This window comes from Solanum verrucosum, unplaced genomic scaffold (assembly GCF_900185275.1).
Source record: "Solanum verrucosum unplaced genomic scaffold, falcon-dt-bn FXZP01000007.1, whole genome shotgun sequence".
Classification (NCBI taxonomy): domain Eukaryota; kingdom Viridiplantae; phylum Streptophyta; class Magnoliopsida; order Solanales; family Solanaceae; genus Solanum; species Solanum verrucosum.
In genome coordinates, this window is record NW_026020177.1 from 3,760,370 (window position 1) to 3,787,945 (window position 27,576).

The 27,576-nt window shown below is 34.2% G+C and overlaps 1 protein-coding gene across 1 annotated transcript; it reads left to right on the plus strand.

Annotated features, from left to right (window-relative positions):
• Window positions 1–228: 228 nt before the first annotated feature.
• LOC125829108 (uncharacterized) lies at window positions 229–3,121 on the plus strand. The gene is made up of 3 exons (XM_049508376.1): window positions 229–690; window positions 1,286–1,991; window positions 2,928–3,121. Exons 1-3 carry the CDS (start codon window positions 229–231, stop codon window positions 3,119–3,121), a joined length of 1,362 nt encoding a protein of 453 aa, XP_049364333.1.
• Window positions 3,122–27,576: the final 24,455 nt, after the last annotated feature.

The following is a 27,576-nucleotide window of genomic DNA, read 5'->3' on the forward strand; positions in this document are numbered from 1 at the left end:
ATTTCGACCAACTTGATTTAAGAGAAGATCTCAATGGTTGAAATATAGCATTAAAGCAGACACGCCAATTTGTTTGTGTTGTTATTTGTTCAAGAATGAACTTGAAAGTCGTGGAAATGTCGGAGATTCATTTACAAGAGCTGATTTTAGGTGTTGGAACAAAGCTTTAGAAAGATTCAAAAACATGTTGGTAAGGTAAATAGTATCCATCATAAATGTTTCAATAGGATGCAAGATTTGATAAACCAACGACAATCGATCCAATCTTCTTTTGACAAGCAAAGTGAAAAGACAAGAAGTGATTATCGGATGCGTTTAAATGCCTCAATTGATGTAGCAAGATTTCTCTTGACATCGGGATTTCCATTTCGTGGACATGATGAAAGTGAAGGTTCCGAATATAAGAGTGCTTTTCTTGAACTTTTGAAATGGTATGGGGATAGAAGTTTTGATGTGGGAAGAGTAATATTAGGTAATGATATGATGATTTGTCCGACAATTCAAAAAGATATTGTGGAGGCTTGTGCTAAAGAAACAACTAAGGCTATCATTGAAGACTTGGACGGTGATTATTTTGGAATATTAATTGATGAATCAAAAGATGTTTCTCATAAGGAGCAAATGGCTCTAATTTTGAGATATGTCAACAAAAGTGGAATGGTGATAGAGCGATTCTTGGGTATTGTCCACGTAAATGATACATCTTTTCAATCATTAAAAAAGGCAATTTATTCTTTGCTTTTGGATCACTCATTAAGTACATCCAAAATACGTGATCAAGGTTATGATGGGGCTAGTAATATGCAAGGGGAAATAAATGGTCTCAAGTCTTAGATTTTACAAGATACGTCATCTGCATATTCTATTCACTGTTTTGCTCACCAATTGCAATTGGCACTTGTAGGTCTTTCCAAAATGAATTCGGATGTGGATATTTTTTTTTATGTTCTCACTAATATTTTGAATACTATTGGAAATTCATTTAAACGCAGAGATTCACTTCGACAACATCAAGAAGATAAGTTGGAAGAGTTGCTTAAATTTCGAGAAGTTCATACAGGGCAAGGTTTGAATCAAGAACGTGGCCTCCAACGACCGGGTGATACTCGTTGGGGGTCTCATTTTAAAACCTTGGACAATTTCCTGATTATTTTTTCTTCAATTGTTAATGTGCTTAAGGATATGAAATGTGATTGTCCATATCATCTTGATAGATTTGCGGCGGAAAATCCTTTGAGCAAGATTCATGAATTTGAATGTCTTTATGTTGCACTTGATGTTTAAGGTGTTGCTATTGACGAATGAGTTGAATAAAGTTTTACAAAAGAAAGATCAAGATATCGTTAATGCTATGGGATTGCTTGACCTTTCAAAGAAACGATTGCAAATGATGAGAAAGGATGAATGGGACTCTATGATGGATGAGGTTAGCTTATTTTGTGGTAAACATGGTATTTCAATTCCCAAAATGAATGAAGGCTACTCTAATGGGAAGTCAAAGCGTAAGAGGTCCAATATTTCATATTTGCATCACTTTCGTGTGGAAGTATTTTATGCCGTCATTGATTTGGCACTTCAAGAACTCAATAATCGTTTTGATGTGGTGACTAGTGACTTGCTCCTCGGTATGGCTAGTTTGAGTCCGGTTGATTCATTTGCTAATTCTCACAAGGATAGGATAATGAAACTAGCCGAGTACTATCCAAGTGAGTTTGGTGATAAAGAGCTTCGGGAACTCAATTTTCAACTCGATGATTTTATTGTCTATGCTCAAAAGTGTGATAGCAAGTTTCTCAACTTGAAGGGAATCAAGGATCTTGCAAGAGTGATGGTAGGGACAAAACTAGATCAAACTTGGTCACTTGTGTATCTACTTGTGAAGCTAACTTTAATTATTCATGTTGCTACCGCAAGCGTGAAAAGAGCATTCTCATCAATGAAGTACATAAAGAATGATTTGCGTAATAGGATGGATGAAGATCTTTTGAATGGTTTTTTAGTTTGCTATATAGAGCGTAGTATATTTAAAAATGTAAGTAATTATGCCATTATTGACCATTTTCAAAATATGAAAACTCGTCGAGCACAATTGTAAGTGAATGATGTTTTTTGCTAATATATTACTATATAAAGATTGCTACTACCTACTTGCTCGTCAACTTGTTCTCACCGTAAAATTTATATAATTGAATTAATTGTCTATTTTGAAGATAATGGTGCCCCATTTTCCTGAGATCTTGGATACGCCTCTGCCTATAAGACTTATCCTTTTGACCAGGCTTTTATCGATGAAAGAAGCACTTTGACATCACTCTTAGGGTCATTAAGAGAATGTATTGATATCTGCTGCTTCTTGACATCAAGTTTCCCATCCATATAGAGAATCTATTGTCCTAACTCCTAATGTCTAGTCAAAGAGAGAAAGGAGTTGCTCCATCATCAAGTAACTAGCTAAATATGATAACCCTCTCCTTCGGCCCATCACATTGTTTGATTAGTTCAACAACAAATTTCATTCTTACTCCAATATCTGGATCCAACTGATATCTTCTTTCACTGAACTGACTTTCTAACTCAGAGAACTCCTTCTTATTTGGCACTAATAAAGGATGATCAGAGATCAGAGACAACAGATTTCGTTTTGAATGGGAGCCCGGATTCTTCGGAATTCTTTTAAGCAACTCCTTCTGCAAATCTGTGGGCTTCAAGTATATCACGCTATTCTTTATAGCCGGAAGGATTACCTTCTTTATATCTTCATTGAACGTATGGACAAGTGGTGAAATAATATCCCTATGCTCTTACAATGCTCAGGCATTCTTGTCAATGGAACTGCAAAGAGAAGCCCATTGCTCTGAACCTGCCGCAAACTTTGGATTTACTATGCTGGGAGTGTTGTACAATTCTTTGATGTTATTCTGGAACAGAGTTCGAGAGAAAAGTATCTGAATCGTGTGGTTTGACACCCACGACCGCGAAGACTAAGAAGAATGGTTTACGCAAATGCAATGCAGAGCTTGCGATCACGAAGACCAATTTTAGTGGCATTCGCAAACATGATTCAAAGATCGCAGATGTGAAGAACAAGCTAGCTGCACCAGCAAAGACTATACCAACCTAAATTTGAAGTTGGCCAACTGCCCCGATGGTGCCTCGAGATTCGTTGGAAACCTGCCCATACACACAAACTATGCTAACTCACAATATTTGACATTCCAGACACAATAAAGGTTTCAAAACTTCAAATGGAGGTCATATCGATAAAATTTGGGTCCCACACCCATAACTTTGTTTTAGCCAAAAGCAATAAGTTTGCTTGAAATGAGTTTGGAAGCCTTGACACCTGAACCAAAGGTCCTTCTAGACAAAACATGATGTTCCAGAGCTAAAAGAACCATCAGAGTTACATTCAAAGGTCAATTTCCTGAAGTTTTGATCAAAGCTAACAATTCAAACTTCAAAGCTCCAAAATACAAAAACTTGATAAAAACCAAAAGAGTGACTAGGTGACACTACTGTTAGTCCCAGCAAGTCATAAACGACTTTGAATCGCTATAGAAAAGCTCTAAACAGTTAATATACATTGATACGAGTAAATGGCCTACAGGGTCATTACAATTTTTTTTTTATCAAAAATAAGAGTCTATAGTCGTAAAATATTGAAGAGAGTGAATTTCAAATTCTTTTTTTTTATTTCTTCAGGATTTCAAGTATCGAAGCAAACATTAAGTGGGGCATACCAATTTATCAACTTATTGAATTAGATTCTATGGTTCTCAATTACTGTTGTTTTTATCTAAATTTTTAAACATATTACATATAGAATTATGTTCACATTGCCTATACTGTTACCTCGGTAAAAGGATGCTTTCAACACTGCAATTGATAAAATCTTACCTAAAATTAATAATTAATTATTTCCAAAGAAACCTATTATAAAAAAATATTAAGTAATAATTTTTCATCTAAAATGTTTGAAAAATAGTGTTTAAAATTACTTATGAAGTTTATTCAACAGCAAGCACCAGTTTAACTTGGGGGTGGTGATTTAGTGGCAATGAGTGGCAAGGTGGATTTGTTGCCTATTCCATTAGGAACCGCCGATTTCAAGTTTTTATGTGTTAATTAAAATTTCACTTTACGCCTTCAAGTATATTTATTCGCTCCAACCCCATACACATTTCTAGGTGACACATGTATAATTGTGAATTGAATGCCTTTCTTTCAAAATTTACATTGCACAAAGAGAAGAATATATATATAGATATCTATTTATTAAAATTTCACTTTACGCCTTCAAGTATGTTTAGTCGCTCCAGCCCCATACACATTTCTAGGTGACACATGTATAATTGTGAATTGAATGCCTTTCTTTCAAAATTTACATTGCACAAAGAGAAGAATATATATATATATATATATATATATATATATATATATATATATATATATATGTATGTATGTACTATACTATACTATACTATACTACCTTAAAAGCATGAATTTCCAAACTTGAATGTTAAATTACTATAATACCCCCAATTAAAAATATTCATTTTATTTTATTTATTTATTTAATAATATTAAAATTAAATACCTTTTCACATTAAAGGGTTGTGAATTTTTCAAAGGGTTGTGACTTTTTTGACGGGTTGTGACTTTTTCGATGAGTTGTGACTTTTCCGAAGGGTTGTGATTTTTCCAAAGAGTTGTGACTTTTCCAAAGGATTGTGCCTTTTCCGATGAGTTGTGACTTTTCCAAAAGGTTGTGACTTTTCCGATGTGCAATGACTTTTTCAAAAGGTTGTAACTTTTTTGATAAGGCGGAATTAGCACCTATTCATACTACTATTTGTTAGCTATAAATAGAGGGTTTCCTCTAACTTTTAAACTGCGATTTTTTTTAAAAGTTTTCTACTCTTTTTCTTCATAAAAAATCTCAAGGGTTATTTGGAACAGTTGATTAAGTAAAAAATTCAACGAAATTCGAGGTACCACATAAGAAAGAGTCCGTGAACAAATTGTAGAAAATCATTCATCAATTCACAATCATATTTGTTCTTACGATTTTCATGAGTTAATAGTGACGAAATGTTGTGGGAAAGACAATAATAATAAATAAATGTGAAAAAATCACATGATTTGGGTCAGGTATTTCTTCTTTGTTTTTTCATTTTTTATTCTTTCACACTTAAACAAAGGAGTTTCTTTTTAATTTTACTAAAACAACAGGCATCAACATAGTCCATTGAATTATTAGTTTTGATGTTATATCCAATATTTCAAAAATAGATTTTCACTTTTACTTAAAATCTGATAATATAATCATGATAATAATTGTATTATTTTTAATACATATGTAAGTAAAAAGGAACGGAGAATGTAACGTGTTGGTGGGAAGATATTTCAATCAAATGGAACACTATCGTGAATGTAGCATGAACATATATTTTCGTCTTCCTTCTTCATTGGCTATGTATTGTTCCATATGTTTTTTCTTTTTTATATTTTTATTGAGTATACAATTTTTTAAGTATGAATTTCCTGTTATTTTGTGCTCATTTTAATTTTAGAAAATGTTATGTCACAAGATATACTCCTTGCTAGCTATATAAAAATAGATAAGAAAATAATGATTGGTCATAAAATATTCTTAAATCAAATTAAGGATTCTATAAATAACACTTTAAATTTTATTCATCAATTAATTTTTATTATTGAAAAAGGTAAATATTTTAAATCACAATAAAACTTCTATAAGATACTAGATACTTTCATTAGACAACAACTATATGATATGTATGCGGCAGAAAAAATGAAAAGACTACAATTCTACAAAGATAAGGTAGAAACTTAATGAAATGAAATATTTTTCACCAAAGGTGATGTTCAGATATTAAAATTAAATTATGGTACTAAAATGTATATATATATATATATATATATATATATATATATAACAAAGTGTTGGTCAAGCTAAATATTTGACATACACTCAAGCTTCTATTTAACCATCATTCGTTATAATTAACAACAAACAACCTTTTTTTTTTTTGTAAAATTACCTCTCTATGATAATCTTACTCAAATATTAATTGAGTAATAATATTTTATAAAAAATAGATTGCGTATAAAGATAAAATATTGAAATATTTATGGTAATCATTATTATTGTCATGCACATACTAAATTTCAAGTATGAATTTTTAAGAGAATAATTATACTTAAATGGTGTCCATCATTTATGTTCATAACCTCAAGAAAAAAGGCCATTGATATTTTAAAAAAAATAAATTTGTTGGTTAGATTTGTTTACAAAATTGAGTGAAGTAAAAAAATACTACTAAAGAAATGCCACTTTCTCACCATATTTAAATTCTGAATGTATTTTGAAATGTTTCAATGATATCTGGTCAATATGATCTCAAAATACAAATAACTCTATGACAATACATATTAATCATTTAAAAACATTGGTCCTATGTTCTTTCAATTATAATTATTTACTAAAAATATTAATTTAGTAATATTAATTCTATTTTACAACATCGTATACTATATATGCAATACACACGTGCAACGCACGTGCCGTAAAACTATTATATATATATATATATTCTACATATTACTTTTAAAGCATGAACTCCTAACTTGAATGTTAAATTACTATAATATCCCTAACTTAGGTTGTTACTTTTTCGATGAGTTGTGACTTTTCAAAGAGTTATGACTTTTTCTATGAGTTATGACTTTTCCAAAGAGTTGTGACTCTTTTCAATAAGTTGTGACTTTTCCAAAGGGTTGTGACTTCGCGAAAAGGTCGTGACTTTTCAGATAAGACACAAAAAACATTTGTTCATACTACCCTTTGTTGACTATAAATAGATGGGCTTCATCTCATTTTTCAACCACAATTTTTTTAATCTTCTACTCTTCTTCTTCTTGCATTGAATTTTTTTTTTTTGTGTGATTGATTGTCGTTGAGCGAGTCCGAAATTAAGCAGAATATGAGGTACCACTATTATGATGAAATAAGTCTTTTTATCCTAAGAGGGTATATTCCATAACCTCGAGTACTTTAGAAAAATGATTTTGATGATATAATAATATTTTTTTGCTTAATATATACATTAGTATGTAAGGTTCCAATATATGACGTTAACATGATGTAGTCTAAAGTCATTTGTTTTTGTTAACAAATTCTTTTCTGATGTAGATGTTTGCTTCTGAATATCTTTTCCAAAATTTAGATAATTTTCACAATTTGTTTTTGATGCTCAAGACAAAAGAAGGACTTTATTTATCAGCGCTACTTATGTGATTTAGACTCTCATGAAGTGTCATGACCTAGACCATCATGATTGTTACCCACACTAACACTCTGGTGGGAGAACCACTACTATAACCCAAACCAAGCAACTAATCCAAAAACTAAGACATTTAAGTATATGAAAACAGAAATAATAGCTAAAACTGAAGTTCCCATAAACTTCAACAAAAGATCAAACAACTAACAATGCGGAAAAACACCTAGAACCTAAAAGTCAATGTACCAAAACATCTAAAGTTCAACAAGTCTAAACAAGAAGGGATGGAACCCCAACTAATGAACTAATCAACTAACTAGAACAAATACAAAAGTCCGAAAATGGTGGACATAGATGAAAGAGAATCCCATGGAAGCCCGAAAGAATTGACTCACCCTTGAATTCGAAGCAGCAATCCCTGATCTCCTAAGCGAGGTCTATCAGTAGCCGCTTGAAGATGCCCTGTACTCAACAAAAATAAGAGTGCAGTATCAGTACACAACCACAGCGTACTGGTAAGATCATGCAGTTATCTCACTAGTGCAACATAAACAAGTCAAGACAACAATATAATCACATGCATATATATCAACATATACAACATTATCAGCGATCGTCACCCCGCTGTAGCGGCTCCTCCAGAGAAGTATAATTCAGCGCCAAAGCGGCTGAAATGAAATAGAGAGTTATTCCTAGAATTCCAAAATCCCCACTTCATAACACACCTCTAACCAACGACGTTTAGAAAATAACCTTCACGCCAAGATCGATTCCGGGAGTTCTACTCACCCGAATTCAATTTTGTAAAGTCGTACGGATTCCTTAACGAGTTACCTAACTACTCATGTAATCAAAATCATAATTAATTTAACCAATTGTTACCAGATTTCCCTACACCTCAATGACTCTGATTTCGTCCAAATCTGCACTAGGTTGGGAAATTTCAAGATACTACGAAAAAGTTTTCTGACCCAAAATTTTCTCCCATTAGCTTTTCTATAGCGACGGAACCCGGTCGTTACAATAGATACCAATTTACCCATCACTTGTCCCCGAGTGACAAACTTAGGAAAAAAATAGGCTAAGGAAGGGAGGAAGTAGTACCTGAATCGACGAAGAATTAGGGATACTTTTCTCGCATGTCCCTCCTGGTTACCCAAGTAGCTTCTTCAACTGGACGATGCTTCCATTGAAATTTCACGAATTTAATATCCTTGGTCCTCAACTTGAGCACATTACGATCAAGGATTGCAATCGCTTGTTCCTCATATTAGAGGTCCTTGTCTAACACAATTAAGTCCCACTTAATGATATAATCCCCGTCACCATGATACCTATTCAATATGGATACATGAAATACCGGATGAACACTAGATAAATTAGGAGGTAAAGCTAATCTATACGCCGCTGGTCCTACACATTCAAGAATCTCAAATGAACAAATGTATCTAGGACTTAGTTTATCCTTCTCACCGAATCTCATCACCCCTTTCATGGGTGATACCTTAAGAAGAACATTTTCACCGGACTGAAACGCCATGTCTCTTACCTAATGATCTGCATACTTCTTTTGTCTACTTTGGGCTGCTAGAAGCTTATCTTGAATACTCCTTACCTTATCTTAAGCATCCTTCACTAAATCAACTCCCAATGGTTTCACATCTCCAGCCTCAAACCATCCTATGGGTGATCTCAATCCCCTACCATATGATGCCTCAAATGGTGCCATATCGATGCTAGAGTGATAACTATTATTATAAGAAAATCCACACAAAGGTAAGAACTTATCCCAATGTCCTCCAAAATCAATCACACATGCCCTCAACATGTGTTCGAATGCTTGAATAGTCCTCTCCGATTGTCCATCCGTCTGTGGATGAAAGACTGTACGAAAAGTGAGTTGTGTGCCCAATTCATCATGTAATTTCTTCCAAAACTAAGATGTGAACTGGGTACCATGGTCTGAGATAATAGAGAGGGGCACCCCATGCAACCTCACTATCTCTTTCACATAAACTTTAGCCAATTGTTCAGCATTATAATCTATTTTTACCAGAATAAAATGGTCCGACTTAGTCAATCTATCAACCACTACCCAAATAGAATCAAACTTACCCAAAGTCTTGGAAAGACCAACCACAAAATCCATGACTATTCTTTCCCACTTCCATTCCGGAATTGGCATTCTTTGAAGTGAACATGCAGACCTTTGATGTTCATACTTCACTTGTTGACAATTTTGACACTTCGCCACAAACTCCGCTATGTCTTTCTTCATGTCCAACCACCAATAAATTCGCTTCAGATCTCTATACATCTTGGTCACACCCGGATGAATAGAATATCGCGAACAATGAGACTCTGCCAATAATTTCTCAATCAAGTCATCTACTCTAGGAACACATATTCTCCCCTTGAAATTTAGCACACCATCCGCATCAAGAGTGGTCTCTTGTGCCTTACCAATCGCAGTCTTTTTCTTAAGTTCCTCCAAATTCTTATCTTCAAATTGTTTGGCCTTGATCTCTTCAATGAAACTGGCCCTTACCTCAATACTAGCTAACACCCCACCTCTTTCTGAGATGCCCAACTGCATGAACTTAGACTCTAAGGTCTGAATTTCCTTAGCCAAAGGTCGCCTGGATACACTCAAGCAAGCTAAACTACCCATACTTACTGCTTTTCGACTTAAACCGTCTGCCACCACATTAGCCTTGCCCGGATGGTATTGAATGGTCACATCATAATCTTTAAGCAACTCCATCCACCTTCACTATCTCAAATTCAGATCCTTTTGAGTGAACACATGCTGCAAACTACAATGATCGGTAAACACTTCACACTTAACTACATAGAGGTAATGCCGCCATATCTTAAGAGAAAACACTACCGTTGCCAACTCTAATTCATGTGTTGGATAATTCCTCTCATGCACCTTCAATTGACACGAGGCATAAGCTATAACATTCTTATCCTGCATCAACACAGCACCCAAACCAGAATGTGAAGCATCACAATAAACAATAAAATATTTACCTTCAACCAGTAATGCTAGAATAGGTGTGGTGGTCAAGAGAGTCTTGAGCCTTTGGAAGCTCTCCTAACATTTTTCAGTCCATTCAAATGGTATCTCCTTTTTTGTCAAATTAGTCAAGTAAGTGGCAATAGAAGAAAAATTCTTCACAAATCGACGATAATAGCTAGCAAGCCCCACAAAACTCCTAACTTCCGTCATAGGGCTAGGCTGTACCCAATTCTTAATCGCCTTAATCTTTTGAGGATCTACCATTACCCCTTCATTTGAAACTACATTCCCCAAAAATGCAACCGATTTCAACCAAAATTCACACTTCGAAATTTTAGTGTACAACTTTTGCTTCCCAAGAATACCCAAAACAGTACGAAGATGGTTGGCATGTTCTTCCTCACTTTTTGAATAAACCAAAATATCATCAATAAAGACTATAACGAAAGAATAAAGAAATGGCTTGAACACCCCATTCATTAAACTCATAAAAGTTGCAGGCGCATTGGTCAAACCAAAAACTCATAGTGTCCATAGCGAGTTCTAAGCACCGTCTTGGGCACATCCTCAAGCCTAATTTTCTAGCTATTTCTGCACATTTAATCGACCTGAACAACATATACGGATCCCATCCACCCCTTTTTCATTACTAATGAAATATCCTTCACTATTTGACTAAAAATGGAACGAAATGATCTTGTTTTGTTCCTCGGTTGAAAAGAGATGTCTTGAGCAATCAGAGAAGTTTTAATTGATGGTAACTGGATCTTAGATCAATCTTAGAGAAAATCGTTGCCCCTTGCAATTGGTCAAACAGATCATCTATTCAAGGCAAAGGATACTTATTTTGAATAGTGACTCAATTTAATTGCCAGAAATCTATACACATTCTCATACTACCATCCTTCTTCTTGACAAACAAAACTGGAGCACCCCAGGGAGAAGCACTAGGGCGAATAAATCCCTTATCAAGAAGCTCTTGGATTTGAGTCTTAAGCGCTCTTAATTCTGTCAGAGCCATGCAATATGGAGGGATGGAAATAGGGCGCGTACCAGGCTCTAGATCAATGCAAACATCTATATCTCTATCTGAAGACATAACAGGAAAATCATTAGGAAACACTTCACTAAATTCAGACACCACATGAATAAACTCAATGGATGGAGCCTCAATCTCAACATCCCTAATATGAGCCAAATAAGCCAAACAACCCTGCTCTACTAATTTACTAGCCCGAATGGAGGATATAATTTTAGCTTGCTTAGGCTTGTATACCCCTTCCCACTCTAGTTTTTCCCATCCTGGAATTTCTAGAGTTACAGACTTGGTATTATAATTAAGCACAACATAGTAGGGGCACAACAAAGTCATGCCTAAGATTATGTCAAAGTCAGTCATATCTAAAATCACCAAATTTGCCCAAGTCTGAAAACCCATAAACAAAAGAGGAAAAACACGATAGACATGGGTAACTATGACTGACTCTCCAACTAGGGTAGAAACACGAATAGGGGCATCAAGAATATCACAAATCATATTAAAATCTGAGACAAATCTCACGGATACATATGAATAAGTAGAACCCGAATCAAATAACACATTAGCCATTCATTCACAGACAAGAATAGTACTTGTGATCACCGCGTCAGACGCCTCCGCCTCATTCTTGCTCGAAAAAGCATAACATTGAGCCCTATCATCTTGACGAGCCACTTCCCTGCCTGGTTGCGTGCTACCCCTACCTCCGTTACCATTTTCTCTACCTCTACGACCTCGCTGATTACCTCCTCGCCCACCTTGTGGATGTCCTCTACCATTACTACCATTCCCCGCGAGTACCATTGCTCTAGAAGGATGTTGCACCACATCTAATACACGCGGATGGGGTCAATCTTTCCTTATATGCCCAGGTTCTCCACAATTGTAGCAAGTACGATCAAAAAATGGTCTGTCGCCCGTCCAAGGCATGACTCCCTGGCTATCCTAAAAATTATAAGATGAAGTTCCCGAGTAGTTACCTGTTGAGGCGGGCATAGCGGACTGAATTGGCTTGGCTGCAAGCGTTGGCCTCCCTGAACCTCTAGAATAAGCACCTTGGAAGTTTTCTGAATTCTTGGACCTTTTTGCCAACGCCTTAACTTGACCGTCTCGCCTTACGCCCTCCTCTTTCTTAACATAATTTGTCACCTCATTAAAGCTCCTCCCTGCAGAAGTCATATGAACAGATAATACTTGCAACTCAAAATTCAGTCCCCTAATAAATAAGCGGATCCTCTCCTCCTCAGTAGTCACCAACTGTGTAGTATATCTAGATAAATCATGGAACTTGGCCTCATAAGCAGCCACAGGACATTCTACCTTGTTCCAAAGCCAAAAATTCATCTTTCTTACGAGCTCTCAATGTTCTAGGCACATACTTTTATAGAAATAGAGCACGTAATTGGGTCCAAGTAAGTGGAGGTAAAGTGAAAGATCTGCACTCCATATAAGCTCTCCACCACTGCTTAGCCTCACTTTGAAGTTGAAAGGACACAAACTCAACCCCATGCTTATGAACAATACCCAACTTATGCAGCCTCTCATAACAATCCAAGATAAACTCGTACGCATCCTCACTCTCAGAACCAAGAAATACTGGAGGCTTAAGCTTCAGAAACTTAGTCAACATGTCATGCCACTCATAACAGACCCAACAAAGGACTGAAGAAAGGATCATTCCCTTCAGTCCCACCCACCTTGGGAGTAGTGATAGCAATAGGGGGATTAGAAGGAGCTTGAGTTGTTTGAGCAGAAGGAAGCACTCCAGAACCAGCCAACCCTTTCAAGAACAACATGATTTGTTGAGCTAACACCGGATCGATGGGAGGAATACCTGTAGCCTCAGCCTGCACCTCTTTCTCCTGTCCAACCTCCTCAACATTCTCAACCTCAACCTCTTCTTCTATTTCCTCATGATGCATGTGAGGGTTCTCATTCACAACAACATTCTTAACTGGAGCTCCATTTGCAGCAGGTGCTACTCATCCAGGGTCTCTACCCCTAGCTTTTCCTTTACCCCTACCTTGACCGCGACCTCTCGCTGCAGATTCCCCAGTTGGAGCATTGATGGGAGCTACGGGCCTGACACCGTTATACCTAGTGTTAACTATCTGCGGACAGAAGAGTGAATGAGGTTAGATACCAATTTGAATCGAGAGATACCAATTGGAATCAAGTTATAGCACGAAGGAGACAAGAGAAAATAGAGAGATTCCTAAAATCCTATAGCCTCTCGAAGAAAACTAAAGGCATCCCCATACCGTTCCACGAGACTCTACTAGACTCATTTTGGTACATTGAGATCAACCAACCTAGGCTATGATACGAACTTTGTCACGACCCAGACCGTCGTTATTGGCACCCACACTAACACTCTGGTGGGAGAACCACTACTATAACCCAAACCAAGCAACTAATCCAAAAACTAAGGCGTTTAAGTATATGAAAGCTGAAATAATAGCTAAAACTGAAGTTTCCATAAACTTCAACAAAAGATCTAACAACTAACAATGCGGAAAAACACCTAAAACTTAAAAGTCAATGTACCAAAACATCTAAAGTTCAACAAGTCTAATCAAGAAGGGATGCAACCCCAACTAATGAACTAATCAACTAACTAGAACAAATGCCTAAGTTTGGAAATAGTGGACATAGACGAAAGAGAATCCAATGGCAGCTTGGAAGAATTGGCTCACCCTTGAATTCGAAGCAACGATTACTGATCTCCTAAGCTAGGTCTATTAGTAGATTCATGAAGATGCTCTGTACTCAACAAAAATAAGAGCAAGTGCAGTATCAGTACATAACCATAGCGTACTGGTAAGATCACACGGCTATCCCACTAGTGCAACATAACAAGTCAAGACAACAATATAATCACATACATATATATCAACATATACAACATTATCAAAATTTACGAACAACGATCAGTTTCACATTTTATATCACATCATTGGTTCTCTCATAGAACCCAAACCCAAACAGTTAGCATATCGAAACGTGGTACCCGATCCCAATGTTATGTCGGAACGTGGCAACATATCCCATATTTATGTCGGAACGTGGCAACTGATCCAAGTTAGTTATGCCGGAACGTGGCAATCGATCCCATTCATACACCACAATCACAATCAAAGTCACAAGTATATCATCAAGATCATACATTTAAGTCATGATTCATGGAATTCATCATTCCTCTATCTCATTTACAACAAGTGTGATCAACATTGCAACATTCATACATATACAAGTATCATAATGAAGCAAGAACAAACATACATCACACAATCATAGAATCACAACCATCACATACCTCGAAACAAGCTTGAAACCCTAAGAAACTTCATCCTTCCCTTTCTGGATTCGTTTTGCTAGTTCTTCGGCTACATACAGTCATAACAACACGGGAATGAACAAACAATCAATAATTACCCGGATTACTAACAATTCTATGAATCCTAGATCAAACCCATGATCCCAATTATCCAAATTGAGTTGTTTCCATCATAGAATCTATAACAAAACCCTCCCCCATCAATATTCACCCATTCTATTAAGTTCTACGAATCAAAAATTGGATTCGGGGAGTGAAAAACTTACCTTTAGCCTCAAGAATGGTGAAAAACGAGTAGGAGTCGCCTGAGGTTCGTTCCTTAGCTCTAAAAATTGGAAATTGCATAATGAGGTCGTTTAGGGGTTTATTAAAGACTTTAATTCACGTCGAGCCCGCCACAGCGATCGTCACCCTGCTGTAGCGGCTCTTCCAGAGCGGCACAATTCAGCACCAAAGTGGCTGAAACGAAACAGAGAGCTAGTTATTCAAGGAATTCCAAACTCCCCATTTCACAACACACCTCTAACCAGTGACGTTCAGAAAATACCCTTCACGTCAAGATCGATTGCGGGAGTTCTACTTACCCGAATTCAATTTCGTAAAGTCGTACGGATTCCTTAACGAGTTATCTAGCTACTCATGTAATCAAAATCATAATTAATTCACCCGATTGTTACCAGATATCCCTACACCTCAATGACTCTGATTTCGTCCAAATCTTGACTAGGTTGGAAAATTTCAAGATACTACGAAAAAGTTTTCCGACCCAAAATTTTCTCTCGTTGGCTTTTCAATAACGACATAACCCGGTCGTTACATGAAGTTTGCTTCAAAATAGTAATTACTATATAAACATTGCCCTTTTGTTTTACTTATTTACTATTTCTTAATATTTCAGTATTTTAGCCGAAGAAAAGTTCATATGACTTGTAATAACGTCAGTTGCAGTTTGTATTATTATAATTTTTATTATTTATTTAATAGTTAATTTTATGAGATAAATATTTTCATAAATGCAAATATATATTTATATTTGGGTAGGTATTTGTATTTATATTAAAGTATTATATATGTCAGAAATGTATTATCAAGTTAACAAGATCTTCTAACTTCAATATATATTATTTTAAAATGTTCCGAACTCACAACCAATGTGAAAATATATGAATATATAAAATGTAGTTGTTCTCTTCATATGTTCATATGACATCTAAACAATTTAACGTGGAATACATATGCAAAGCACATCTCGGTAGATGACAAGAAAAATACAAAGCAAATATTGTCTATAAGGTAATATTAGTGAAATAAGACTTAATTACATGATTAACCTCATCAAATTGAAATAAATATATACATTATTGCATTTAACTAATAAAAAATTTCATTGACCTGCGTGAATAAGAAATATATATAATGATTCACGTTGAACATTCACAAAAGAATCTACAATATTATTTTTTTCTAAGCTTATTATTCAAATCTTCGCTTAAATAAGCAATACTATTTACTATAACATATATTTTTGGAATTGGTAATCACGTGTAACACACGTGTCAAAAAAAAAATAATAAAATATATATATATATATATATATATATACACACACACACACACTCACGATGAAGACACATGATCATCATGTGCAATCCTGGTAGATCTGGTAAATTCTTTTTAATTTTCAACCTTCACATGATACTTTATTCCTATTTTATCATTTTAGTACTCATCTAAACAATATTAACGGTCTATTATCATATCGTTATATACATCATGTGACATTAATTCCTCATTTATGAAACTTTAGTTGTGCAATTTGCTATGTAATTAAAATTTAAAATCTAGTGGGTTTTACATTGCTCTTGTCCTTCTCTCGTACCTAGACTTTTGTCTTCTCACAATCGGCTAAAATCATGAGTTGGATTGGTAATGTTGGATTATATGCAATTCTAGCATAATTTTGTTAGGTGTATTATAATTTTCCTATGCCTTTTAATACCTTCTCACGATGAAGACATGGGCCGTCATTTGAAATCCTGGTAGATTCTTTTAAATTTTAAAACTTCATTTCAAGCTTTATTCCTATTTTTTCATTTTAGTGTACTTCTAAAAAATACTATATGTCTATTATCATGCCGTGATATACATCATGTGACGTTAACTCTTCATTGATCACTCTTTAGCAAGGCAGTTGGACCTGTAATTAAAATTTAAAATCTAATGAGTTTTCAATTGCTCTTGTCCTTCTTTAGTGCCCAGATTTTTGCCGCCTCACAGTAGCTTCAAATCATGAGCCCTTTTGGAATGGTAATGTTGGATTATATGCGATTCTCACGTGATTTTTTAGGCGTATTATAATTTTCCTAGGACTTTTAATACCTTCTCACGGTGAAGTCACTAGATCAACATAAGCAATCCGTGTAGACTCTTTTTAATTTTCAACTTTCACTTAACGCTTTATTCCTATTTATTTCATTTTAGCACACTTCTAAATAATACTAATCATCTATTTTCATGTCGTACCATACATAATGTGACATTAATTCCTCATTGATTAAATTTTAAAATCATACATATGTAACATACATAATGTGATTAAATTTTTAAATTGAATGAGTTATCCATTAATCTTCTGTCACAACCCTGACCCGTCATGAATGGCACCCACACTGACCTTCTGGTGGGAGAATCAACTACCAACAAAACTTAACCCGTCAAACCATTTAACAACTAAAAGGTTGAGTTCCGATAAACTTAACAATTATTCCGATAAACTCGACAATTAACAAAAACAATGCAGAATAAACTACCTAGAACCTATAAGTCATAGAACCAAAACCTCTAACAGTATAGGATAGGGGATGCAACCCCAAAAATAAAGAAGGAAAACACAATTCTGAAATGTCTGACTCAGAATAATGGACTAAGAAGGAAAAGAGGAATTTTTAGAAGCCCGGAAGAAGTGGGCTCACACTTGGATTTAGATAGAAGAGGTCTCACAGTTGAGGTAAGGAAATATGAGATTTTCATTTAAACAAAGCTTATATCCAAGATCTAGTCACCAGTTTATCTACACGAAGGTTTAACGAAGATCAAATTTGTGGAGCATGCGCTTAAGGAAAACATGTGAGGTCATCATTAAAACCAAAGGCAATGGTGAGTACAACTAAACTTCTGGAATCTTTGCAGATGGAGTTATGTAGACCCATGCGAGTTCAAAGTTGAGGAGGAAAAAGGTTGATCATAAAGATATAGGCATGACAAATCTATCGAGGAATGCTACAAATGAATTTGATGATGAGGAACTAAATCCCCCAAATAAACGTGCTACTAAACCAGTGGATGAGCTAGAAGAAAACAACGAGACTACTAGGACTGCTACAGATAACATTGCTATGGAACCACGTTTGTCATCCTTGGATACTGGTGAGAATGTCAAACTAAGAACCTGGAAACATAAAAACTCACATCTGGTCTAGAACATCCTCACACATTTTTATTCAAGGATACACACCAGATCCAAGCCGAGGAATATGTGTGCCTTCTCCGCCTATCTTTAACACGTAGAGCCCAAGAATATCAAATAGGCATTTCTAGATGCTGACTGGATCATTGTTATGCAAGAAGAACTAAATCAGTTTGAGTGAAGTAATGTGTGGAACCTGGTCCCCTGACCTCCAAACAGAATTATCATAGGAACTAGATGGGTGTTTTTCAACAATCTTGATGACCAAGGGCATATCACAAGGAATGAAGCCAGATTAGTAGTTCAAGGATACAATCAGGAGAAAGGGATAGATTACAATGAATAGTTTTCCCCAGTAGCTAGAATATGTGCGACGAACTTGACTATGAAGACGTTGGCAAGGAAAATCGATACATGGCCGCCACACGCTATATTAACTCAATCACCTTTATAACGGGTTCTAAGAATATTCGATTAACCCTTGTAACTATGATGAGCAGAACCTTTTTTCCAAACTAATATCGTTGTTAATTACTTTTTCTAGGTTGTAAACAAACCCGGAACCGTTCGTATCAATGGTCTCTAATCATCTCATTCTTTTTTCTTCAAAACTTAATGTAAGAGGCCCATTAGGATGTCCATAATTAAAGTATATTTCCTCATCGATCGTTAATTTTTTACTCAAAGTAATTACAAAAGTTTCACAAAGACCGACATTCAAAGTAATAAAGCTATAACAAAAGTTATGAATTAAAACAAAAGGGTGTAGCCAAAGTAGGTCAAACAATTTTGAAAAAGTTATAAACATATTAAATTAAAGCAAAATAGAAAAAACATTTTTTTACTTTTTCAAAAAATACACATGCACCTCAATTCTTATATAATAAGAGAATATACACATAATATTATTTCCGATCAAATTTCTGTTACATCAAAATTTTGAAATTGAGTGTCAATTTATGTGACACTTTTTGATGATTTAATATTCACACTTTACATCATCCTGGTTCGTTGGAAGATTCTAATATGTCACAAAATGCACACTTATTTTTAAAACAACTTTTGAGCTTTTATTAATATGGATCTCAAAAGCATTACCATACTCATTTGGGCCTAATGCCCAAATCAATTAACAAACACAAGAATAAAAGGGTAGCCCATCCGGATGGACCGCGACAAACTCCAAACAACATCTCCTTAATGCTAGGGTTTCTCATTTCCTTCTTTGCCTCTCTCTTTCACTCTAACTCTAACCCACACATCAAAAAATTTCCCACTTTGAATCAACAAGATGTTCCACCTCCTCAAGCTATGGACCATCAACATTCAACATCATATGTTCATGTCTACCACTCCTCAGCTAACAAGAGTAAGTGTAGTTCATCCAATTGACTTTTGTATGTTTTTTCTACTCGTTTAAAATTCCTCTTTTTGTCTTGAAAATTCGTTCTTTTGTATGGTAGGTTCCGCATCTTTTGCATTACTTTTTGAATCTTGTCTTCTAGAAGGATACCTCATGTCTAAGTTCATGCTCACCTTTGTTTTCCTCCTTTTCCTTTTCTCCCATCTTATTCCATTGCTTCTATTTCTACGGATGGTGCTTGATCAGAGTGTAGGGTAGCTCCACACAACCTCCTTAAACTAGTGGTGAAGACTCCTTCCAGGTTTAAGCGCTCCCATATGACCTCAGATCCTCTCTTATGCCGAGTCCTTTTTTGATGGCATAAGTAGCCTCATGATGTTTTGTTAATGATATATATATATATATATATATATATATATATATATATATATATATATATATATGAAAACTTGTTTTGTGTCCTTCTCATTCCCATTATCTCCTAGTTGGTGATACTCTCAAATATGAACAATTTAATTTATCATTGTTTTTAATCCTTCTCCCTATAGTATCCATGCTGTTGAAATTCAAAATTGTGTCTTCTATGTAATATGCTAATGGGTTCCCTTCCCCCATCATATGTTGGACAATGTATTGTTTTTCTTTAAGATTGTGTTTGATGTCATCTACTATGTCTCTTATGGCACAAACTTAACATAAGTTTTTTGTTTTTCCTCTCTTTTCACAGTTTTCTCTCATGCAGAAGAGGCTCACCTAAATTCAAGTTTCTTTTGTTTTGTTTCTCTATATCATTCTATATATAATTCTTTCTATGCATTGAATTTATTCAAACTCTTCAGTCTCTATTTCTCTTGTTTTACAGTTTTGAGAATTCAAAGATTTTGATTCATGATTTTCCGGCACAAAAAAATCTTTACTCAAGTTAGTGTTTGTAAATAGAGTTTAGTCAAGTTGTTATTGTGAAGAATCTGTTTCTAATACATCTATGTTTGTGCATTTTAGTTGACTAGTCTCTTGACACTTTCATTGCACCTGTATCCCATTTAATTTTTTCTAGATTCATTAGAATGTTTCAAATTTTACAAAAACATGCATGTAATGATTAATAGAAATGTTAGCAAGTAAAATTGATACCTGACCTGTAATCATCTTTCTTTTTTCTTGAAAACCTAATGTAAGAGGCCCATTGGGATGTCCCTAATTAAATTATTTTTCTTTATAGACCCTCAATGTTTTTACTCAAAGAAGTTACAAAATTTACACAAAGAACACTGACATTCAAAGTAATAAAGCTATAACTAAAGTGTATGACTTAAAACAAAAGGGTGTAGCTAAAGTTGGTGGAACAATTTCGAAAAAGTTCAACAATAATTAAATTTAAAAAAAAACACCTTTTTATTGCGTTTTCTGAAAAAATCTTTTCACGACAAATCTTATATAATAAGAGAATGTACTCATAATATTTTTTCTAATCTAATTTATGTTACATAGAAACTTCTAAGTTTTGAGTGTGAATTTATGTGACACATTGGAATTATTTAATATTCATATTGTACATCATTCGTTGAAATATTCTAATATGTCATGAAATGCAAACTTTTTTTAAAACAACTTTTGGATTTTTATTAAAATGAATCTCAAAAGCATTACAATATTCACCTGGCTTATTGCCCGGATAAATTAACAAATAAAAGGGTAGCTCATTCAAATTTCACCTGACAAACTCCTAATACAATCTCCTTAATGCTAGGGTTTCCCATTTCCTAATATGCCTCTCTCTTTCAGTCTAACTCCATCCTCCACCTGAAAAAAATGTTCCCACTATGGATCAACAAGAAGTTCCACTCCCTTAAGCCATGGATCATCAACATTCAAGATAATATGTTCGTGTCTTCCTATCCTCACCTAAGAAGTGTAAGTATAGTTCATCCTATTGATATTTTTATGTTTTTTCTTCTCATTTAAATGTCATCTCTTCGTCTTGCAGTTGTGTTCTCTTGTATGGTGGGTTTTGACTCTTGTGCATTTCTTTTTGGATCTTGTCTTCTGGAAGGATACCTCATGTCTAGGTTCATGCTCATCTTTGTTCTCTTCCTCTTCCTTTCCTCCAATCTAATTCCCCTACTTTTGATTTACCAGATTGTGCTTGATTGGAGTGCATTGTAGCTCCATTCCACCTCCTCAAACTAGTTATGAAGGCTCCTTCCAAGTTTAAGAGCTCACATATGACCCCGAATCCTCCCTTTTGCCAAGTCCTTTTTTTGGTGACATATAGTAGCCTAGGCTAGATAGCTCTTCACAATTTGTTAGTGTCATGATATTTTATAAATGACATATATATATATATATATATATATATATATATTAAAACTTGTGTTGTGGCTTTCCCACTCCCATTATCTCCTAGTTGGTGATACTCTCAAATATGAAAACATTAATTTGTCATTGTTTATAATCCTTCTCCCTATAGTATCTATGTTGTTGAAATTTGAAACTATGTAGTTTCCTTTGTCAATAGGCATGTTTGTTGCTGCTTTCTCTCATTTATGTTTGATAATGTATTATTTTTTTGAAGATTGTGTTTGATCTCATCTACTATGTCTCTTATGGCACACACTTTACATAAGTTTTTTGTTTTCCTTCCCTTTATACATTTTTTCTTTCATGCAAATGAGTCTCATCTCAACTCACTTGTTTTTGTTTTGTTTCTCTATACCATTCTATATATAATTCTTTCTATGCATTCAATTTATTCGAACTCATCAGTCTCTACTACTCTGTTTTAACAGTTTTGAGAATTCAAAACTTTTGATTCTAGATTTCTGGCAAAAAAATAGTTTTCTTTATTTAGGTTAGTGTTCGAAAATAGAGTTCAGTCTGGTTGTTATTTTGAATGATGTCATTAAGATGCACTATGTTTGTGCATTTTTATTGACTAGGCTCCGGACACGAGCGTTGCACATCTGTCCAATTTAATATTTTTAGATTCATTAGAATGATCAAAATATTATGAAAACATGCAAGTAATGTTAACAAATACGTTGGCAAGTAAAACCGATACATGGCATATAATCATCTAATTCTTTTTTCTTAAAAGCCTAATGTAAGAGTCCCGTTGAGTTGTCCCTAATTCAAGTACTTTTCTTCATCGACCGTCAACTTTATCAATCAATGTAATTAAAAAATTTATCCAAAGGACACCGACATTCAAAGTAATAAAGCTATGACTAAATTGTATGGCTTAAAACAAAAGGGTGTAGGTAAAGTAGGTCGAACATTTTCGAAAAAGTTATAGACTTATTAAATTAAAGAAAAAGAATAAATATATGTTTTTTTCTTTTTCCAATAATACCCATGCACGTCAATTCTTATGTAATAAGAGAATGTGCTCATAATATTTTTCCAACCAATTTAAGTTATATTAAAATTATGAAATTTAAATTTCTAAATTTTGACTATGAATTTATATTACACAGTTGGATTATATAATATGTACACTTAACATCATCCTTGTTCGTTGGAATTTTTTAATACGTCACAAAATGCACACTTCATTTCAAGTAACTTTTGGGCTTTTATTAAAATAAATCTCAAAAGCATTACAATGCTCATGTGAGCCTAATGCCCAAATCAATTACCAAAGAAAACACATAAAAAAGGCAGCCCATTTCCTAACCCCCCCCCCCCCCTCCCTCCCTCCTCTCTATCAGTCTACTCCACCCCACACCTAAAAAATTGTCCCATTTTGGATCAACAAGAAATTCCACCACCTCAAGCTATGGATCATCAAAATTCAAGATCATGTGTACGCATTTTCCTTTGCTTAGCTAACAAGAGTAAGTGTAGTTCATCCTATTAACTTTATCATGTGTTTTCTTCTCGTTTAAATTACCTCTCTTTATCTAGCAGTTGTGTTTTATTCTATGGTCAGTTTTGCCTCTTTTGAAATGCTTTTTGGATCTTGTCTTCTGAAAGGATACGTCATGTTTAGGTTCTTGCTCACCTTTTTTGTGTTCCTCTTCCTTTTCTCCCACCTGAAATCCCCACTTCTATTTCAGTAGATGGTGCTTGATCGAAGTGCATGGGTAGCTTTAGTCCACCTCCTCAAACTAGTGGTGAAGGCTCCTTCCAGGTTTAAGCACTCCCATATGACCCGTATCATCCCTTTTGCAGAGTCCTTTTTTGTTGGCATAAGTATCCTAGGTTAGATAGTTCTTCACATTTTGTTATTCTCATGATGTTTTGTAAATGATGTATACATGAAAATTTTTGTTGTGGCCTTCCCATTCCAATTATCTCCTAGTTGGTGACACTCAAATATGAACAATTTAATTTATCATTGTTTTTGATCCTTCTTTCTTTAGTATCCATGTTGTTGAAATTTAAAAATGTGTAGTTTCCTTTGTCAATAGCCATGTTTGCTACGTAGTCTGCTAATTGGTTGCCTTCCCTCATTATATGTTGGATAAAACATTGTTTTTCTTGAAGATTGTGTTTGATATCTTCTAGTATGTCTTTTAAGGCACACATTTTATGTACGTTTTTTGTTTTCCCATCTTTTCACATTTTTCTCTCATGTGATAGAGGCTCATTTAAATTCACGTTTCTTTTGTTGTGTTTCTCTATATCATTCTTATATAATTCTTTCTATGCATTCAATTTATTCGAACTCATCAGTCTCTATTACTTTATCGTTACAATTTTGAGAATTCAAAATGTTCGATTCTTGATTTACCGGCAAAAAGAAAAGGTTTCATTTCATTAGGTTAGTGTTTGTAAATAGAATTCAACGTGGTTGTTATTGTGATGAATATCTTTAAGATAAATCCATGTTTGTACCATTTAGTTGACTAGTCTCTGGGCATGTTTGTTTCATGTGTGTCCCATATTTTTTTTAAGATTCTATGAAAACTTGCATGTAATCATTAATAAAGATGTTGGCAAGTAAAATTGATACATGGCCTTTAATCATCTCATTATTTTTTCTTAAAAACCTAATGTAAGAGACCTATTGGGATGTCCCTAATTTAAATATCTTTCTTCATCAACCTTCAGTTTTCTTACACAAAGAAATTGCAAAATATACGCAAAGAACACATACATTCAAAGTAACAAAGTGATAAGTAAAGTATATGAACTAAAACTAAAGGGCGTAGCTAAGGTATGTCGAACATTTTTGAAGAAGTTATATACTAATTTAATTTAAGGAAAACAAATTAAAGTATTTTTTTTTTTTGTTTTTTCAGAAAATACCCGTGCACTCAATTCTTATATAATAAAAGAATTTACTCATAATATTTTTTTTTCCGATCAAATTTATGTTACATCGATATTTTAGAATTCAATTTTTTTAAATTTTGAGTATATATGAATTTATGTGACAAAGTTGGATGATTTAAAATTCATACTTTACATCATCCTGGTCCGTTAGAAAATTCTAATATATCACAAAATGCATACTTTTTAAAAACAACTTTTGGACTTTTATTAAAATCAATCTCAAAAGAATTACAACAGTCATCTGGTCCTAATGCCCATATCAATTAAAAAAAGAAAACAAATAGAAGGGTAGCCTACCCGGATGTCCCGCGACAAACTCTCAATAACATCTCCTTAATGGTAGGGTTTTCCATTTCTAAGCTGCCTCTCTCTTATAGTCTAAATCCACCCCACACCTAAAAAATGTTCCCAATTTGGATCAACAAGAAGTTCTACCTCCTCAAGCAATGGATCTTAAACATTCAAGGTCATGTGTGCGTGTATTCCTTTCGTCAGCTAACAAGTGTACACGGAGTTTTTCCTATTGACTTTTGCAAGTTTTTGCATCTCATTTAAACTGCCTATCTTCAACTTGTAATTGTGTTCTCTTTTTATGGCTGAAGTAGCATAGTCTTGATAGCTCTTCACATTTTCGTAGCCTCATGATTTTTTTGTAAATGATCTTTCTGTTAAAGCAAAATTTGAAAATGTGTAGTTTTCTTTGTCAATAGCCATGTTTGCTACGTAGTCTGCTAATTGGTTACCTTCCCTCGTCATATGCTGGATAATGTATTGATTTTCTTGAAGATTGTGTTTGATATCTTAGTATGTCTCTTATTGCACACATTTTATGTACGCTTTTTGTCCCCCCCCCCCCTCCCCTTCCCCCTTTTTGACATTTTCTCTCATGCGATAGAGGCTCATTTAATTTATTCGAACTGATAAGTCTCTATTACTATTTTTTACAATTTTGAGAATTCAAAACGTTCAATTCTTGATTTATCGGCAAAAACAAAAAAGGTTTTATTTCATTAGGTTAGTGTTTGTAAATAGAGTTCAGTATGGTTGTTATTGTGCTGAATGTCTTTATGATAAATCCATGAATGTGTCTTTTATTTGACTAGTCATTGGACACGTGTGCTGCACCTCTGTCTCATATTTTTTTAGATTTATAAAAATGATTAAATTTTTATGAAAACATGCATGTAATGATTAATAAAGATGTTGACAAGTACAATTGATACATGGCCTTTAATCATCTCATCATTTTTTCTTAAAAACCTAATGTAAGAAGCCTATTGGGATGTCTCTAATTTAAATATCTTTCTTCATCGACCGTCAGTTTTCTTACTCAAGGTATACACAACTAACATAGATATTCAAAGTAATAAAGCTATAAGTAAGTATATGAATCAAAACTAAAGGGCTTAGCTAAAGTAGGTCGCGAACATTTTTGAAAAAGTTACACACTAATTTAATTAAAGAAAAAAGAAAAAAAAAATTGTTTTTTATTAAAATACCCGTGCACCTCAATTTTTATATATTAAAAGAATGTACTAATAATATTTTTTACAATCAAATTTATGTTACATCAAAATTTTGAAATTCAAATTTCTAAATTTTGAGTGTATATGAATTTATGTGACACAGTTGGAGGATTTAACATTCACACTTTACATCATCCTGGTTCGTTAGAATATTCTAATATGTCACAAAATGTACATTGTTTAAAAACAACTATTGAACTATTATTAAATTAAATCTCAGAAGAATTACAATAGTCATCTGGACCGAGTGCCCATAACAATTAAAAAAACATAAACAAATAGAAGGGTAGCCCACTCGGATGTCCCGCGACAAACACTCAATAACATCTCCTTAATGGTAGGGTTTCCCATTTCAAATCCGCCTCTCTCTTTCAGTATAACTCCACCCCACACCTATAAAATGTTTCCACTTTAGATCAACAAGAAGTTCCACCTCCTCAAGCTATGGATCATCAACATTCAACGGTATGTGTGGGTGTATTCCTTTCCTCAGCTAACAAGAGTATAAGGAGTTCATCCTATTGACTTCTTCAAGTTTTTACATCTCGTTTAAAATGTCTCAATTCAACTTGCAATTGTGTTCTCTTTTTATGGTAGAAGTAGCCTAGTCTTGATAGTTCTTCAAATTTTTGTAGCCTCATGATTTTTTGTAAATGATTTTTATGTTAAAACGAAATTTGAAAATTTGTAGTTTCATTTGTCAATAGCCATGTTTGCTACCTAGTCTGCTAATTGGTTCCCTTCCCTCGTTATATGCTGGATAATGTACTATTTTTCTTGAAGATTTTGTTTGATATCTTGGTATGTCTCTTATAGCACAAATTTTATGTACGTTTTTTGTTCCCTCAGCCCCCTTACACATTTTTCTCTCATGCGATAGAGGCTCATTTAAATTCATGTTTCTTTTGTTGTGTTTCTCCATATCATTCTATATATAATTCTTTCTATGCATTTAATTTATTCGAATTCATTAGTCTCTATTACTTTAATTTTACAATTTTGAGAATTCAAAACGTTCGATTCTTGATTTATCGGCAAAAAAAAAGGTTTTATATCATTAGGTTAGCGTTTCTAAATGGAGTTCAGTATGGTTGTTATTGTGCTGAATGTCTTTATAATAAATCCATGTTTGTGCCTTTTAATTGACTAGTCTCTGAAAATGTGTGTTGCACCTGTGTCTCATATTTTTTTTAGATTCATAAAAATGATTTTTTTTATGAAAACATGCATGTA